This window comes from Meriones unguiculatus, chromosome 7 (genome assembly GCF_030254825.1).
Source record: "Meriones unguiculatus strain TT.TT164.6M chromosome 7, Bangor_MerUng_6.1, whole genome shotgun sequence".
NCBI lineage: Eukaryota > Metazoa > Chordata > Mammalia > Rodentia > Muridae > Meriones > Meriones unguiculatus.
The window spans coordinates 2850885-2869322 of record NC_083355.1 but is presented as its reverse complement, the minus strand read 5'-3'; the positions used below and the strand labels follow the sequence as shown (position 1 = coordinate 2869322).

At 50.4% G+C, this 18438-nt stretch overlaps 1 protein-coding gene across 3 annotated transcripts in view; it reads left to right on the top strand.

Annotated features, from left to right (window-relative positions):
• Positions 1-18438, top strand: part of Rptor (regulatory associated protein of MTOR complex 1) — a 285695-nt gene that overhangs the window by 180411 nt on the left and 86846 nt on the right. For all 3 annotated transcript variants that reach the window (XM_021639555.2, XM_060386278.1, XM_021639564.2), the window contains 3 exons: positions 2518-2618; positions 3124-3268; positions 17438-17513. In XM_021639555.2, the coding sequence (XP_021495230.1) occupies positions 2518-2618; positions 3124-3268; positions 17438-17513 (322 nt within the window). The remainder of the gene's footprint in view (positions 1-2517; positions 2619-3123; positions 3269-17437; positions 17514-18438) is intronic.

Genomic DNA, 18438 nt, shown 5'->3' with positions numbered 1-18438 from the left:
CATGCCTTTAACCCCAGCACTCAGGAGGCAAAGGCAGCTAGATCTCTATGAGTTTGAGGCCAGCCTGGTCTACACAGTGAGATCCAGGACAGCCAAGAGAACTACAATAGTGAGACCCTGTCTCTGGGAAAACAAACTTACTGGTGGCTGAGATAAAAGACAAACGTATATACTCCCAGTATGAATGCTGTGTTTCCCTGAAGGTTGCCATAGTTTCTTCAAATTGTCTCTGAAGGTGTGACCCAGAATGTTTAAGTGCATTCCTGTTGCTTAAAGTGGGCCAGGGAGAGGCACAGAGGACCTCTTGTTGGAAGAAGTGTGCACACTATGGATGCTTGGTGGTCAGTTTCCTCTAAAGGGAGGCTCTTCTGGCCCTGCCTAGGACAGTGTATAAGCTGAAAGCCTGAGATTTCACTGGAAGATAGTGCTTTGGTGCTGAGCTGGCTAATCAGGTGTGGGTGGCATAGTATTCATTCAGAGTCACCATCTGACCTTTGCTCCCAGCTTTTTCGAGGTACTCTGTATCTTTGAGGTCACTGGCAGTTCTAGGGTAGGGCGTACTGTGCCAGGAAGAGCAGCCTGAGGTAAGGGGGCCTGTAAGTCCTATGGTGTCGGTTATCCTGGAGGCTGGGCTCTATGTAGGCGATCAAGAGACCAAACATTTCTCTGCTGGAACTCTGGTAAAGCCTCTGTCCCCCACCTCAGGTGACTGGCTGGCATCTTGGCTGGTGGTGTTCTATGTGTTGTCATATGGAGAGAGAACACAGAGCTCTTTTTTACATTTTTGGGCCACTGTACTATGGGTTCTCCTCGGCTGAAGTGGCCACTTTTTCTCTGTAGTAAATGGTCACCCACAGGAGAGAGCTTCATGTGGGTCTTAGTGAGTGACTGAAAAGTAGTTTGGGGAATCCCTTCGTTGAGAGGTGTTAGTAGGAGGACAGCCAGGACAGTCTGTAAAGAACAGTGCTTGTCCCACTCTTGACACTCAGTGGACAACTATGAGAGCTTGGATAAAGAGCCTTGCTAGGCAGTGTTTTTGCAGTCATGAAAAAAAAAATGTCTTCTCTTTGAGAGGTATGCACCCCACCCCCACTTAGCTCTGTGGGGAGAAGTTCCAGGGAGAGTGGGCATTTGTTTTCCCATGGCTTCTTATGCCTCCCTGCCCTATGTAAACACCTGGTGGCCCTGGGCGCAGCTACTGTCCACACTCCGCCCTGTGCTAAAGGAAGTGGTAAGAAGAATCCAGTGCTTGGAGTAAGGGCAAGCCAGTCTTCAGTGCCCTGTGCGAGTCCCCTCTGGGCTTGCTTTCTCTTTAGTAGTAGGATACTTAGTGGTCCGTGACAGCATTTTAAGCTCTGGAAATACACCTGACCGTCATCAGTCATCTGCCCCACCTCCCCACTTTTTTCTGTCCTATTATTAAGCCTCAATAAAGGAAGGTTTTTTTGTTTCTAAACCTGAAGGTATGAGTGGCAGGAAAGAGCTTACTCTCACAGTTGTGACGTAGCTATCCTGGCCTGCGCCTTGTTCCTGAGTCTTTGTCTGAGTTGTTCTTACTGACAGTACCATCAAATGGGTGACTATAATGGGAACTATTAGTCTGCTCCGCCTTATAAATAGAAAATCACACTCTAGTCTCAACCAAATCACTGTGAACATTTTCCTTCTGGGAGGAAGAAAGTTTCTAGTCAGTTATAATTAAACTTGCTACCTAGTGGGTAAAATTAAGCTTTCTACAGAGCAGAGAGAAGCTTGCCCAAACCTTAGGGCCTTGAACCACTCTGCTCTCCAATGGAGACATGCTTGCCATAGACATGGAAGCTCTGCCCTGTCAGGATGTAGATGTCTGCTCCTGGGTTAGTGCTCAGCACGGCTTTTCTTCACCTCCCTTTCCATAGTGGAAGTGTCTGCCCCTCCCCAAGCTCTACTTGGGTGTCTGCAGCCTTTGTACTGCCCTGCTCTCCGTGCATGCACATGCTGCTGGCTTCTTTGTTGTCCTTCCCACTGGTTGGCACTCTTTGTGATAGCATGGCCCCATCCAGGTCCTCAGGACTAGTTGAACGGCTATAAGGTAAGTAGGCCATAGAGGGTAAAACTTTCCTCCTCAGCACTTACGTAGCAGTGGCGCCCAGAGAGGGCTGTGGAGGCAGACTGAAAGGTGAGGCGTGACAGCACAAGATGTGTGTCTTAGAGCCTGGTTGGCTTGTGCTGTGTGTGTGGAGCTGGGCAGCTGTGTGTGCCAGCTGTGCTCATTCCACACATGCAAGGGCGACAGGAAAACTGTCCATGTGTCTTCGTGTAGAGGGAAGAGTAGGAGCTGCTGAGGGTGAGCCTGTGTAGAGTCTTGTCTCCTTGAAGGAGAGAGACGTGGGAACTATGCGAATGTCAGGAACTTTGGGAGGCCTGCTAGCCACAGACCAGTCTGTCTTTCCTTGAGCCTGAGGCTTTCCCTCTTTGTCAACTCCCTTGCCTATTTCAATAGCGTGGCAGCACTAATGTGAACGCCATCTTGTTTAGGATTCCTGGCCGGCTGAATGACCGGAGAACCCCTCTGGGTGAGCTGAACTGGATCTTCACGGCCATCACAGACACCATCGCCTGGAATGTGCTCCCTCGGGGTGAGATGCCTTCAAACAGGATCAGTGGCTCCTCTAGTTCAGGAACTCACAGGGGATGGAAATAGGAAGAAGAGCACAGAGCCCAAGGAGGGCTAGGGGTCGGGGGGTGCAGGAACCAGGGGTCAGATGCTTAGAATCATGGCAAATAACAAGCTCCACATCAGCCTTGCTCTCACCTCAGTAATGCTTTCCCAGCAGGCCCAGGGCTCCATTTCCTGAATAGGCATTGGCCCTATCTTTGAAACCAGAATCCCTGCTATAAAACATGTGTGTGCTTTGTTTATAGGTTGGTTGGGACTTGGGTAATTGTTCATATGTAGGCTGATACGTGTGTGTGTGTGTGTGTGTGTGTGTGTGTGTGTGTGTGTGTGTGTGTTACCAGTGGGAAGTGTGTGTGTTAGTCTCAACTTGTCTGTAATAATTTTTGATGGGAGAAATTTTGTTTGGCTTCCAGTGCTAAGCACCAATCACTGAAGATTCCTTGTTATTTTTTATCTGCCCTCAGATCTCTTCCAAAAGCTTTTCCGACAGGACCTGCTGGTGGCAAGTTTGTTTAGAAATTTTTTATTGGCAGAAAGAATCATGAGGTCGTATAACTGCACCCCAGTAAGCAGCCCACGGCTCCCCCCGACATACATGCATGCCATGTGGTAAGTGTGTTCGTTTGACAGTTCTTTTGTGCTTGGGTCGCTAATTGTGTGCTTCCCTGTGCTGACACTGTGGGCTTCTTGGAACCATAAAAGCACCCTGATCTGCTGAGGTGTGGCACCAGCCTGGAGGCAGGAGGAGACTCTTGGAAAGGAGTCCTTGTAGGTGGAAAGGGTCAACAGCTTTGGGCTGCACATTCCCCAACTAAAATCGTTAGGACGTGGAGCCTTGTTAAAAGAGAAGGGCGATTGGGAACAGGCCTTGAATTTTTTCGCAGGGGTTGTTTTGTTTTTGTTTTTTCTGGCCAGCCCACATTTCCTGTCCCTTCTCTGTTTTCTGATCCTGGGCACAGTGTAAGCAGCTGCCTCATGCTCCCAGTGCCGTGCCTTCCCCACAGAGGTGGACTGCGTCCCTTCTTAAACTGAGAGCCAAAATAAGAGCCTTCTGGCCTTTTTGGAATTTGTGCTGAGAAAGATATTGACATACAAGATTTCTCTAAAATCTAAAGAAGTTGTGTGACACACATGCAAGCATACACTTTAATCTTTAATTAATCACTGCTCATATTTCCTCACTGTGGCCACAGCCTATGCTAGTAAAACATAACAGTAAAAATAATACAGTGTGGGATTAGAGAAAGGGCCAGCCAACACCACTGGCAGTTTACAGCCGCCCAGAATTCCAGTTCAGAAAGATCCTAGAACCTTCTCTGGTGTCTTGTGGCACTACACATACATACATGCAGGGAAAATACTCATACACATAAAATTCAAATAAAATTTAAAATAATAATTTATTCTGAATCTGAACCTATCTGAAGACATTTGATGTAGCTCTCTATTACTCTTTAAAAATATTTATTTTTGTATTTTATTAATATGGGTGTTTGGTCTGCACGTGAGAAGAGGGTGGATCCCATGGGGCTACAGTTACAGATCATGTGAGCTGCCATATGGGTGCTGGGAATTGAACTCAGGTCCTCTGGAAGAGCAGCCATGCTCTTAATTGCTAAAACATCTCTCCAGCTCCTAAGATTTATTTTACTTTCGTTTTTTTTTTTTTTTGAAACAAGGCCTCATTATGGTAGTCCTGGCTGGCTGGCTGGCATTACAGAGATCTGCTGACCTCTGCCCCCTGAGTCCTGGAAATTAAAGATGAGCACTGCCATACCTGGCTTAACTTCCCATCACATGACAGAATGACCGACACAGTAAGCTTAAGTAGAAGAAAGTTTTGCTGAGGGTTGTGGCTTCAGAGGGTCTGTCCGTGGTCTCTTGGCGGCCTTGCCTTCGGGTCTGTTTTGAGGCAGCACTTGAGGAGGGAGCACATGGGGGAGCAATTGTTCATTGTAGCTGGAAGGACAGGAGGGAGGGCAGTGCGTGGCTGCCGGTACCCCCTCCCAGGGCATGCCCTGTTGCTCTTTCTTTCTCTAGGCAGCACCTCCCAAACAGTGGGACATTCCACGTCCAGCTGGCAGCACTCTCCACACAAGGTCCGAAATGAAATGATGAATATCCTCACTCACATTAGTAAGAGAGAGCTATTCGAGCCTGAGGAGCTCTGTACGGCGATGCAAGGCCAGGTGTTTAAAAGACACACACATGCTGTCACCCACCACTACAATCCTAGAGAAGCAAGAAGTTTGTAAACTCACCGCCTTTTAAACACTCAAAACTAAATATTCTTATTTAAGCAAGAGAAGCCAAAATGTATAGCGGCCAGCACTCACATGGACTGTAAACAACAGAAGTTAAAACACATAGTCTGCATCCTTTAAAGCAAAGTTAGTACAAAATTGGAACCCAGAGTGGAAGTGGGCTCTGGGAAGAAGCAGCTGTGCATCAGACTGCAGAGGGCACACTCAGTTGGTTTCCTTCCTGTTCTGCTGTCCACTGCAGAAGGGAAGAGAGAGCATTCTCAGAAAAGCCTATGTCACGTGTAAATGACCGTTTGGGGCACAGGTACAGTAAACATTGGGGAGAGAACACATTCTCAGAACACCCACCTTCCTTACATCTGTTTCCTCTGAGCAAAGGACCTTTGTAAACTTTTTATAAGGAGGGAAAGGGAGGGCTGGGGAGATGGCTCAGTGATTAGAGTGCTTGCCCGGCAAGCAAGTGGCTGGAGCTCAGAAGCCCAGTAAATGTTAAGTGGGGGTGGACACTCAGCTGCAGCTCCGGGCTCTGAAAGTGGAGAGGCCAGGCAGTCCTCGTAGAAACCCCCAAGTTTGACCAAGAGGCCTTGCTCCAGATAATGATGTGGAAGAGTACCCAGGAGCGCTCCACATTCACACTGAATGACCACACGTGTGCACATGAGAGCGCACACACACGCACACCTTGGTGGTGGAGGGTACGAGAGGAGCAAGGTGGGGCAGGATGGTCAGAGCAGTTTTCCTAACCCTGGCCTCCACTCACCCTGAGGAGAGGGAACTTTACAGATAGGATGAGAGGCAGGGGTGAGCTCTTACCCTTTGTGTGGAGTCAGTAGAGAAGGGACCCCTGAAACCACCGCTGGGCAAGGAAAACTTCATCCTGTGGGCACCTTGACTCTGCATGCTGAGCACTTCTGGTATAAGAATGTCCAGGTCCTCACACTGAAAACTCTCTGGCCCTTCCAGTGCCTGTCTTAGGAAGTTCCCCATAGATCAAAGGGCGTGCTTCAGTTTCTCCCATACAGATTTAACATGCTAGCTTCCATATTTCTCCTTCTAGAAAGCATCTTCTTTCCTAGCATCACAGTGATTGTATCCAGTGCTGCTGGGTGGGGCCACATTCAGTGGAGAGAGTCCTGCAGCAGAGCTGGGAGGAGGGGCTCTTCTCTGTGGTAGCACCTCACCTCAAGGGAAAAGAGGAGGGAGTCAGGTACTTCCTTCCCCCAACCCCAGCTGGACGGCTCTGAGCTAGTGAGGAGAGATGTAGGGTCCCAGATAGAGTGGACATGTGAATACCATCAGCTGAGGGACCTGGAGCTCTATGTGGCAGAACCTTTTCCTTCATCCAAGCCCACATTGTGAACATAGGCCATTGATAGGACCATGAGGAAACTACTTAATCATGAGATCCCACTGTAAAGAGTAAAGTCTGGAGAACTCATAACAAACCAGGATGTCCTTTTTAAGGAGGAAGTCAGAGACCTGACAAACAAATGTGCTTAAACAAGTATTGCCACTGGGAGAAAGTGTTCTGTGTCGAGAACCATATAGGGCTTGTAGGCTCTTCTGGTGGACATGCTGTTAATAAGAGGTTGTCTCTCCATCATCCATGCACAAAAGTTTGAGAGTCAGAGAGAGCTGAGTAGGTCATCATGGCCTACAGTCGCACAGTAGTGCCACCATGGCTTGCTTGCTCAGAGCATCGCATATCACTATATCTAAATTATGGGGGCAGGTCCTCCAGGCTCAAGTCCACTGTGAACTAGAGATCCCATCATCTTCCTAGGAAGTCCTCATGGCCCTTCCGCAACTCCACCAGCAAGGATGTAGACACCCCGGCCAAATGAGCAGATAGCCCCATCTTTACCAGCTGACCCTGTTTTCCTGGTCAGCTCCTGCTGTACCTAGGGGTGGGTCAGGTTATGGTAGTAGGAAAGGGTTTGGGGATTCCCATTCGATTCTAAGTTATAAGGAGTATCTTGCAAGGCAAAAAACGTTTCCTAGCTGCTGAAGATTCACAGCTGGAGGCTGTGGGTATCTGGGTACAGAGGGAAGGAGTAAAGGAAGCAGGAGAGAGTCTTGTAGATCAAAGAGTAGCACATAGCATGGCTGCCTGCTGATGCCACCAGAGGGACAGTGTGTCAACTCCAGAACCCATGTGCCAGTTCCTTATGCCTATCTTTCAGCCAGCTCCACCCTCCTGCTAGATAATAACCCAAAATTCTTTCCCCTGGCTAGACAGTTGGAAGTGACCAGGAGCTGAAAATGCCTGTTCAGGAGACTGGTTAGTCATCTTGGTGTTTTCTCTCCTTCGTGCCAGGCACCAGAACCACTGATTTGAGACCTCGCCCTTAACTGTAATATTGCTGGTCATGGTCCCTGACCCTGACCCCTGCCCAACTCTTTCTATTTCACCTTGTAACTTCCTGGAGCTCCTGAGCCCACCCTCACCTCTTTCTGCCTTCCCCACCTGCACTTCTCTCTGTCTAGTCCACTTTGCCCGGCAGCTAGCAGTGATCCAGCAAAGGAGCCTAGTTCAGCACATCTAAAAAGACACAGGGACTAAGACAAGCAAGGTCCTCAGAAAGGCTGGTGGTGTTAGACACTCCTGACAAAAGTACCAAGTGAGGATAGCCCAGCCTAGTACAGTGGGGTAAAGGGGGTCTAGTCTCCGCCTCTCTGTGTCTACCTCTCTCATATTGTTATATAAAATATATGTTAAATAACACATTAAATGACACTGCATGTGTCCACAGTACAACTGCTCTCCATGCCAAAGTCTCTGTCATGCACAGAAAAGGCTGAAGAGAGTCACAGCAGGCTTCAGACAGGACCGCAGTGACACTCACCTCTTAAAAACTGTTGGAGATTCCTTTGAAATTAAAGGCCTCTTTGGAGATTTCCTATTCCTTTGAAACAGTAAGTGCTGTGTTTTTCTTTTAATTGAATCATTATAGTTAAGGCATTATTTGAAAATCATAAAATGAAACTTAGAAACAAACAAGAAATAATGGGGCATTTCTTTGCATGATAAAAGCACAAATAACAAGTTCCCTAAGGTTTAGTCCCTAGACTTGATCTCGTGATATTTTTCAAATGATGTGGAAGGGCTCGTTAAAAACCCCAGTTGGCTGTTAGTTCACGTCCAGTGGACAAGGTTCCGCGTACGGCCCTGCACAGCCGGTGAAGCACCAGCCTCAAGCAGGATTTCACTGGAACGGTCTGCTGAGATTGGCTGGACGTACCCTTCAAGAATCAGTCAATGCCAAACCGATCAGGATGGTAGTGCCCTGCCTTCCTGGTGCCTGGCATCTATGAAGAAGCCTAGCCTTTCAGCAAAATGACAACAGCAGGGAGACCCACCACGCAGAAGACAAGCTATGGGACAAGGTCTGACAGGTCCTAAGCTGCTACAGGCGGGCATCCAATATAGGAAGTAGACTGGGGTGCTCCTTTCTCATGCTCCTACAGCCTGTGTGTGGCTGGGCCTTCAGATCCTATTGGGCTTCCGTTTCCTGTCCTGTAGTTGCTTCCAGGCCCAGGCTAAGGTGGTCAGGACAGTGGTCCATCTCTCCCTTCCCCTCTGCTGCTGCTGCTGCTGCTCGTCTGACCATCTGCTGAGATGACAGCGTCTGTTTGATGTTCCTTAAAGAATTGCAGAGATCAAAACCACAGGAGGATGGAGCCTACTGCAGAGATCACTGTACACTACCTGATGAATCAGGGGTGGCCTAGCTCAGGAGGAGCACCGTCAAGTTACTCTGGTCTTACAGCATTTGCCTGTTGTCTTTTGAGTTAGGGGTCGAACCCAGGACCTTGTACTTGTTAGGCTATATCCCAGGCGTTCAGTTGGCTCCCTAAAAGATGCACTAAGGAGGACTCATGTGAGCTTCTGGGGCCAGAGGAAGTGACTGGGGAGTCAGGAGGGTGCAGCCCACAGAAAGCCTGTCTCCCCACTTGGGATCTATGGTTGGTTAGGCAAAGAGTCAGGCAGGGACTAACTGAGAGATATACTAGCCAGTTGTGATGACAGGCCAGAGTGTTGACAGGACTTGGAATCTTTGGGGAAGTCAGTGGACAGCTGTGAGTCTAGGGCCAAGAGAGCTGCCATCCAAGTAAGGGAGAAAATGGCTGGTATTTATTTAGCACCTGTGACTCTTCTGAGGTCTAGCATGCAAGGCCTCGCCGATCCTCACCACACTTGCCCACCGCCATGCACGTCATTTCCTTAACTTTGACTCTGAGAAGATGGGTCTCCAGAAGGATGTGACTTGTCCAAAGGCACACGGTACCTGCTAGCTGAGAGTCAGTATGATTCTGGCCAGGCCTCAGCCTCCCCAGGACCTGCATTGCTCAGTTCTGCCGGGAGGTGAGATGGTTGCCAGAGAAGAGGAGTGCGTGTAAAACAGACAACAGCTTCATGGAGAAGTGATGTGGGTGGGCTGTTAAGAGAAATGATGCCTGACAGAGGCTGCGCATCACCAGTGGATGAGCCTCTGAGCTCTTTCTCTCATAACTCCTCGCTTGGAGGTAGGGAAGGTAAGCGTGGCTTGTCAAGGAGTATGCAGTGATGAGGAACACTGCCCAAGGCGCGTGGCAGACTCATCATCTGAGCAGAATTAAGGGTCTCAGCACCCCATTTATTTCCCCAGTTCACTCATTGCCTGTATATCCTATATGTGGATATGGGGTACAGATGCCATGTGGCTGACCCAAGTGTGAGCTGGGACCCTGTAGCAGTAATCTGCCATGGAGCTCAGAAGAGAGGAGGGAGTAAGGAATGCAGCTGGCCATTTGACAGTCTGGGGAGGAGCATTCGTGGAATACACCTTTCCAGCAGAGCAACTGCACAGCCAGAAGAACTGTAGACCTGAGACATGGCAAGAGCAGGTCCTGTGACCAAGTCCTCAGCAGCCCACAGCATCAAATTAACCCTGCCACAAAAACCAATCCACCATTCAGTTTTTGGTAGCCAAACATCAGTGTTTGGCTGATGATCATCATCTGATTTTTTTTTTTTTTTATTTTTTTTTATTTTAAGACAAGGTTTCTTTTTGTAGGCTTGGCTGTCCTGGGCTTGCTTTGTAGACCAGGCTGGCCTTGAACTCACAAAGTTCAGGCCGTTGCTTCCCTGATTGCTGGAATTACAGGCGTGCACTACCATGCCCAGCTCTTATTTTCTTTCTGTTGAGATCTAAAACAGTATTCTTTAAAACATTTTGAGATTATACCATGTCCATAGCCTGCCTACATGTGGCTCACAGACTGAGAGTGCCAGACACAGGCTTCAGGTGCCCATGACCGCACACAGTAGCATCCCTGGGCCTGACGTAGCTATGTGCAGTGACAAGAAGGTGTCACCAGTGGCTCAGCCAGCTACCTTTTGCCTGAGCCCGTGCAGTCTGGACAGTGTCTGAAAGTCCTCTTCAACTAGAAATCTTCTGCCTAACATCATGGCTCCTGTTTCTATGCTGCAAAGTGCCAAATAAGTACATTTGAAGGGTTCTTGTTACAGAAGACAGTGAGGCATGATTTCATGGAGGAGAATTTCTTGCCTCTGACACATGTTCTCTGGGGAGGTTTTCAGTAATAACAGTGCTAGCATGAGTGGAATTGGAAAGTAAACACTAGTCAGTCCCATCCTGGGCTGGAAATTACACGGTGAAGCCACTTTGACCAGTGGCCAGCATTGAGATTTTCTTCAGTCTCCAGGGGAGAGACTGCATGATGTTGGGGACAGGCTGGTGCCTTTAATTGGCAGAGCCAGCCCAGCAGAGATGCACTGAGCAGGGCTTAGCAGTCTCCTGATTTCATGGGGTAAGGCAGCTGCAGGGCTTTGAGGTGAGCCTAACCTCAGCAGAGAGCTGACTCACTCATCTCTGCTTGGCCCCGGTGCCCCCAACCCAAGTTTGCTTGCCGCCAAACTAAGTCACCAAGTACCCCCAACCTTCAGAGGAGCTTGTTGAATGATTAGTAGTCTTCTCCGCCAGGCCTTCTGTCTAAGTGCTGTTTTGACAGTACCCTCTGACAGTGAAACATAATCTCCTTGCCTGCTGCCTCAATTCCCAGTGTGGCTTGCCGGCCAGGCTGCCTTGGATGGTCTTTCATTCTGGGATGTTACTGGATGTCAGAGGCTCACAACAAACTCTATCTCTGAAAGGCTCTCTGCTCTCCTTGGCCCACCTCATGCATTTCTGGCCTAGGGGGCTATGCGGCATGGGGAGTGACTGTCACCTCTTTCTTGGGCCTTGGGCATTGTACTTGCACTTCCCGGAGATTGGTCTCTACACTACTTCATGCCCAGCCCGTGTGCACTGGGGTGACTTCTCAGCATTTGCCACTAAGAAACACTACTACTGAGCTATCTGGTGGTAAGTCTGTTGTTCCAGACTCTCTCTGAATGCTCAGCTGGAGGGTCTACATTCCAGCATAGTTCTCACCAACTAATCGCCCTGGTCTCTGAACTGTCAGTGAATCTAGAAGTCTAAGCATGAAAGAACCTTCTGGAAGGCTAAACAAACAAACAAAAAACATAATAGCTTGACGTAGTTAGAGGGGGGTTGTAGGAGTAGGATTGTGTCTTGAGGCACAAGCACCCTTCCCCAAAGTACGGGTTTTCCTGTGCTCAGCATGGTTTGCTTAGACCAAACTGAATGAGAAGTCAGGCCAGACAACCATGATCCCAGGTATACCAAGAAGAAGGAAGCCATTCAGTCTTGTCAGTGACATTTATGCCCAGAAAATGTGAGCACATTTATGCCCAGAAAAAAGAAAGACATTGGTCCCTGGCAAAAGCACTTTTAACTTGCTATCTAGTGTGTGCAGCAGAGCCACCTTTGAGAGACCCTCTTGGTCAGATGATTTATTTACCTTCCTCTAGAATGAGCTGGGTGTCCAAGCTCCCGGAATACAGCAGCTTTACATACTGGCCTTCCCCCTGAGTTTGTGCCATAGCATAGGCTAGATGGTTCTCAAGCCTTCCTCTCCTGTAGACCCACCATCCCATACATCTCCCGAGCTGCCTGGCCACATTCTGGGGCACAGGAAGGACCTGTGGGACAGGATTATCACTGCCTCTGCCCCTGGTGACAGCTGCCCTTCTTTGAGGCTGAGTGTTTAGTGCTATGCCCTGTCCTGACCCAAATCTTGCCCCTTGAAGGTTGGTGAGAAAAAGAGGTGGAGAGCCGCACCCACCTGTAAAACTCCGCAGCTGCACCTGAGGGCCAGGCTACTGCAGAGCTGAGCTTCTTGCCAGGCCGTGCCTGGGCCACGCCACTGAAGAATGACTGGTGGGTCCTCGGTTCTGCCACCTGCCACCCCAGGTGATGAAATTCTTCCCATAGTGCTCAGGGCTGGTGCTCCCTCATAAATAGATGGTGGCACACACATCCCCGGGGAACGCACAGGAAAATAGGCAGGAACGAGCTTTTGGAATAAATAATTTAAAATCTGGTTATTATATCCTTGGGTGGTGATGGAGAGGCTGTGTTTCTAGTGGGGGAAGGCGACAAAGCCTAACAAAAACCAAGGCCAACCCATAAGCAATATACATTTACACTCTGCCTCCTAAACCATAAGCAGTGTACATTGACACTCTGCCTCAGAGGCGAGGGGGCAGAGTTGGGGATGATGAAATACTCAGAGCCCGTTTCCTGTTTAATTTTTGATGCAAAGCCATCAGGGAGTCGTTCTCCTTCACTCTCAATTTCAGGGGTCCTGAAACCTTGCATTTCTCTGCGGTAATAACCTGTGCTTTTTGCTCTGATTGATCAGTGCAGGTGGAGCCCACGCTAGCTCGGAAGGCTTTCCTCCAACCCACTGCCTGGGTGCTTGCCATCCTAGGCCAGTGTCCTGAAAACCCAGGCTCTTCCTGATGGTGACTCACCCACCAGCTTAGGAAGTCCCCCGCTCCTTTCTGTGTGGGGAGGGAGCCCTGTTCAGGTGGGCTGGGCTCATCCTCTACCTCTCCAGCCTGCCCCACCACCTCAGCCCCGCCTCTCTCATTCAGAGTCTTAGACCCTGCCCTTGGGAGCCTGTGCGGATGCCCCTTGACTCCTCCCAACTTCTGCTCTCCCCCGGGTGCTGCACGGATGTTGACGCTTGTCCATACCTGAGACTCCCAGTTTAAGAACACAAGATTGATTGAATTGTAGCTGAGAAAAATGCAGCCAGCTTTAATCAACTGATGCTTGTGTCCATCAGAGGGCCGTTGTTCTGCTAAGGAGGAGACTGTTACTAATTTTACAGTTTGATGAGAATTGCTGAAGTTGTCTGCTCTGGCCCAGAGAGGGTGCTCAGGTTGCCCAGCGTGCTCTCCGCTGTGAGAGCGCCTGTCTTCGTTCCATGTCAGCCCAGTGAGCCGGCACAGGATCGAGGCGCCTCTGTTGGAGGAGCTGTCTTAGAGCTGTCTGCCAGTGGCCTTGGGTGTTCTTCATCAGGTGTCCTCTTTGGCGTCTTGAACGGCCTTTTCTTCTCTGTATCCCTCACAGCTACTCTGGACTGTCCCTTTGCCTTAAGCCATCCTCCCTTTGTTGGCTTTGTCTCATTTTATCTGTCTCCATCAAGCCCTTCACACAAGTGGAAAGTCCTGGAGCCACTATTCTGTTGAAGGAACTATGTGGTGGATTCGGTTCTCCCAGAGGTGGGAACTATATGGGGGCACAGCCCAGCAGGAGCAGTCACCCCAAGCAGGGTCAAATATGTGTGGGTTAGAATGTGTCTGCCTGAGATTATGATGGCACGGCTGCACGACAGCTGAGCCACCAGCTCATGGATGTGTGCGCGTCACCTCTGCATAGGTCAAAAAGCACCCATTCCGGCTCCAGCTGGTCAAGTCAGGCAGCTGCCAGACACTGCCTACTTCCCGTCTCCACCTCCCCCTAATTTCTACTCTTCTAACTCCTGAAATTGAAACTTTTCATTTGATTAAATTCAAGGCATCTTTATAGAGTTTAATTGCAATAATTGACTTTGCTTCTGTCTCAACAAAGAGTATATGTCTCCCCTGATGCTGCCGAGCACCCATTTGCTTGCGGTTGGGGTTTATTGAGCATCTGGGAGCTATTTATTGCCCAAAGTTGGAGCCACTTTTGATTATCTCCTGATTGCCTCTTAATTCTGTCAGCAGGGAAGGGCTGCATGGGAGTGAGGTTTGTGGGCAGGGAGGGGCAGTGTATACAGAAAGAGTCCATTTGGCGGCGGGGGGAGGGATAGATACAAAAGGAGTAATTTTTTCTTTCATCTTAAGTCTGTCTTTCTGAATTTTAAATGTTTCCATTCTTGTCTTGGTCCTTTATTAAGACATAGAGAAAATGAGCCCCCTTACCTTCCAGCATGCAGTCTCATTAGTCTAAATAGAAAAACCAAGAAGCTTTGAGTCTCCCAGGAAATTACTAGGGAGAAGAGATTGCTATTCCAGAAACAAAATCTGCCTAAGATGAGGGAAATCAACATACATGTGGCTGTGTGCAAAGCTTCCGCTTAGAGCTCATGTCAAGTGCTGTGCCTTTCTGACTGTGTAATTCAGCCAAGGCCTTTTCCTTATCTCAAGGTCCCATGGGAACCTCATGAGGAAGAGATCACCAGTTTTTACTTCAAGATAGTGAGGCTGGTTCGTGAAAAGACAGGGCCCATGTGGAAGTATAACCCCAGACCCGCTGAGTTTAACACCTGTCTGTGTTAAAGACCTGCATTACGGGTACCCACAAGCAGTCTGACATATGTGGTTAGTTGCAGAAACCACCAGGCTCTGTTCTCTTCTAATGGTGGAACACAGGCCTTGGAGTACTGACGATCTCTGCAAAGGCAGTCAGAATGGGAGTGAGAACAGGGCCTGTGGTGTGGCATTCTTGTAGACACAGAGGGGCCAGGAGGAAGGTACAGAGGGCCTGGGGTTGTGAGGGATGCCTAGTAAGACTGTGGCCCAAGCTGGGGACTCCAGAAACTGCCTAGGAAGTATACTATAGTCTGTACTTGAGACATGACTCCTGGCTCAGTGATGGAACCAGGGTCAGGAGTCACCAAGAAAGGTCTGTTTTAAATGGCACTTAGAGGTATCACTGACTGCCATACTTCCATGCACATGCAGAGAAGACGAAGTGAGAGAAGCATGCCAGCTCTGCGGAGATAGCCACCTGAGGTGCCAGAAGAGGAGGCCCAGGGAGAGCTCCTTAGAGTGCATGAGGACCACACATGACGAGGCGTTATGACAGGGAAGCCATGTTCCCAGGTGCTCGTGCAACCACTCTGTAGGCAGTGGTGCTATTGCTAGGAAGTGTAGCCATCTACACCAAGGAATGATTAAGTGCGGCACTCCCGGGACGCCACTATGGCCACCTTTTAATGCAACCACTAGAAACTGAAGAGCCTGGCGGACCCCTGGTCTGGCCAGGCCGCCCTGCAGTCCCACTCCAACACCAGGTCACCCTGAAATCTTGGGGCTCGCACATACCCTACTGTGATCCTAAGACTTACAGGATCTGGGTTGTCACTAGTCATGACATGCTTGGCTCTCTTTGTACAACCACTGTTCCTCTCCATTTTCCACTTGGCCAGCTGTTACAGATAGATGGAAAACCCCAAACTGTGACCCAAAATAATCCATCCTCCCCCGAAATGCTTTTTGTCAGGTATTTGGTCATAGGGATAATAAAAAGTATCAATACTCAGTCAAGAGGAAAGAACAGCAGGTTAGGTCTCATGAGCCCCACAGGTGCCAAGGTTCCCTGAAGCTCTGTGTAGCTGGAGGAGGCCCACCCCACCAGAGGGAAGGCCTGCCTGCGCAGGGAGGCCCGCCCTGCATCAGCTCTGTGACGCTCTCAGGGAACCGGGGGGGCCTGATTGCTGAAGCTGTGCACAGGAGGGTGGAGGACCTGGAACCCACACCCAGTTAGTCTGAACCCGGGCTGTGGTACACTACTTACTCCTGGCACCTTCCTGTGTGACCATGGGCAGCAGCATCAGGAAGACAGGTGTGTGGGAGCCATGTAACTCGGGGGCAAACAATAGCACCTCGTGGTGAGTGTTCACAGGTGTTCACTTGGCTCCACACTCGTGGGGAAACTGTGCTGTTGGTCTTTCCTCTAAGTCTGAAGATAGTTCAAAGTTTAAAACTATAAGAAATCAATAAAATTATACTCAGTTATACACCCAGGCCAAGATCAAAACCCTGCTTTTGAACGCACTGGCCTGTGTAGCCCCAGCCCAGAGCGCTGCTGTCCTCAGCCCTTCAGAAGAAACATGGGGGGAGGGGCACCTGGCAGAAAGCCTTATGTAAGTGCAGCCAGCCTGCTCCCAGACACTGAGTCCCCGAGTCTCCCCATTATGTAAGAGGAAGTGTTTATGAAGCTGCATAAATCATCCTGCGCTCTCGGAGCCTTCGAGCACCAGGAGAATAGTCCGAGGACGGGCTGGAAGCCACAGCAGGGAGTGGGCGTCACCTGGTGGGGCCGCAGAGGGCGCTGTCGGGTGAGCACAAGATGTGTTGTCAGGGGCATGTCAGCCCACTGTCAGAGTGCTGAGGAGTACCTGGTGCCATGAAAGGCTGAGGATGGCCAAACCTACCCACCAGAGGGCCTGTTCTCTTTTAGCTTAGGGCCACCAACACAGCCCTAGCTTCCTGGACCCAGGCCAGGTCCCAGCCATACAGGCAAGAGGATGCTGGGGCCTAATCGTCTGCCAGCACAGGGTGTGGGGCACATTGACACCCCGGGCCTTCTGGGGCCGCAGGTCCACAGCCAGGCTGACCACCCTAGTCAGCCCCACAGGAACCCCAGCAGGTCCACAGCTAGGCTGACCGCCCTAGTCAGCCCCACAGGAGCCCCAGCAGGTCCACAGCCAGGCTGACCACCCTAGTCAGCCCCACAGGGACCCCAGCAGGTCCACAGCCAGGCTGACCGCCCTAGTCAGCCCCACAGGAACCCCAGCAGGTCCACAGCCAGGCTGACCGCCCTAGTCAGCCCCACAGGGACCCCAGCAGGTCCACAGCCAGGCTGACCACCCTAGTCAGCCCCACAGGGACCCCAGCAGGTCCACAGCCAGGCTGACCGCCCTAGTCAGCCCCACAGGAGCCCCAGCAGGTCCACAGCCAGGCTGACCACCCTAGTCAGCCACCACAGGAACCCCAGCAGGTCCACAGCCAGGCTGACCACCCTAGTCAGCCACCACAGGGACCCCAGCAGGTCCACAGCCAGGCTGACCACCCTAGTCAGCCACCACAGGAACCCCAGCAGGTTGTATGTTAGGGGCTCATGGTGGAGTCAAGAAGCACTATAGTGGAGCGAGAGTTCTAAAGAGAGGCATGCCACTCTGGGCAGGTAGACTAAGCCACAGCACCCACCCACATCCCTTCTTTCCAGACTTCCTGGGTGATTGTGCCTCCTGCTCAGCTCTGAAGACCTCCAACAGCCCTTCCCCCCTGAAGGGTGCTGTCCCCAAATTGGCCCTGCTTTCATCCTCGTGAAGGCCTCATGCCAAGGCTGCTTCACTAATCCCGTGGGTACCTCTGTTCTCTCCCCAGGCAGGCCTGGGACCTTGCTGTGGACATTTGCCTCTCTCAGCTGCCAACCATCATCGAGGAGGGCACTGCCTTCAGGGTGAGTCCCCACTTCAGGGAGACCCCTCCCCAGGGTCTGTCAGCAACACAGGATCTATCTCACACTACTCAAGAGGTCATTGGACCTCTTGCCAAGAGCCAGACAGTGTTCTGTGGATCAGTGAGGGATCCTGGGAAAACCCAGTTCAAGGGGCTATGAGTTGGCGTCACCAAGGTGCTTAGTGATGCTCGCAGAATCTGCACACATGATAGGCCCTCGCATGTTCTCAGATGGGCCACTGCCCAGGGAGAACTGATGACTGACAAGTGAGCCGGGACTGGAGGACCTTAGCCTGCAGGACTTTGTTCTCAACTTGGGCGTTTTCTCCTTCAGTGTGTGTCATCACCACCTGTGAGTACCCTGCTAGCGTCAGTCCTGGGCTCTGTACACACTAGCACACTGCACTCTTGCTGTGTGTAGGCTATGCTAGCTCCCCAGATGTGCCCTGAGGTTGAAATGATGGCGTCTCTTAGTCCTTTTTGTCGGTATTGCTCTACTCTTGGGTGCTTGTTTCAAGCCTAGAGCAAAGTTGGAAGGACTGTAGAGCCTGTAGCCATGCCCCCACCACTCACTGAGCTCTAATGTTGGTTTTCATGCAGTGTCTCCCTGTGCCTCCAGCCTGAGTGTGTGTGTGTTTGTCTCTGTCTCTGTGTGTCTGTGTATCTGTGTGTTCTAGAACCCTACCCTGAGTATCTGCAGGTATGAAGGTATATGTTATGTGAAGATATAAAATAGTTTTGTTTTGTCTTGTCTCTCCCTGGGGTGTGTAGCATCCGCTGCTCAGTTTCCAAACGGAAAGCCTGTGTGCCTCTTTTCCCTAAACTGTTTAATGTAGGGACAAGTCTCCTTCAGAGGCACAGACCTCCATAGAGGATGACGCCTGGCTCGTGGCAGATATGGCAGCTGCCTCCACCTCTGTGCCTTA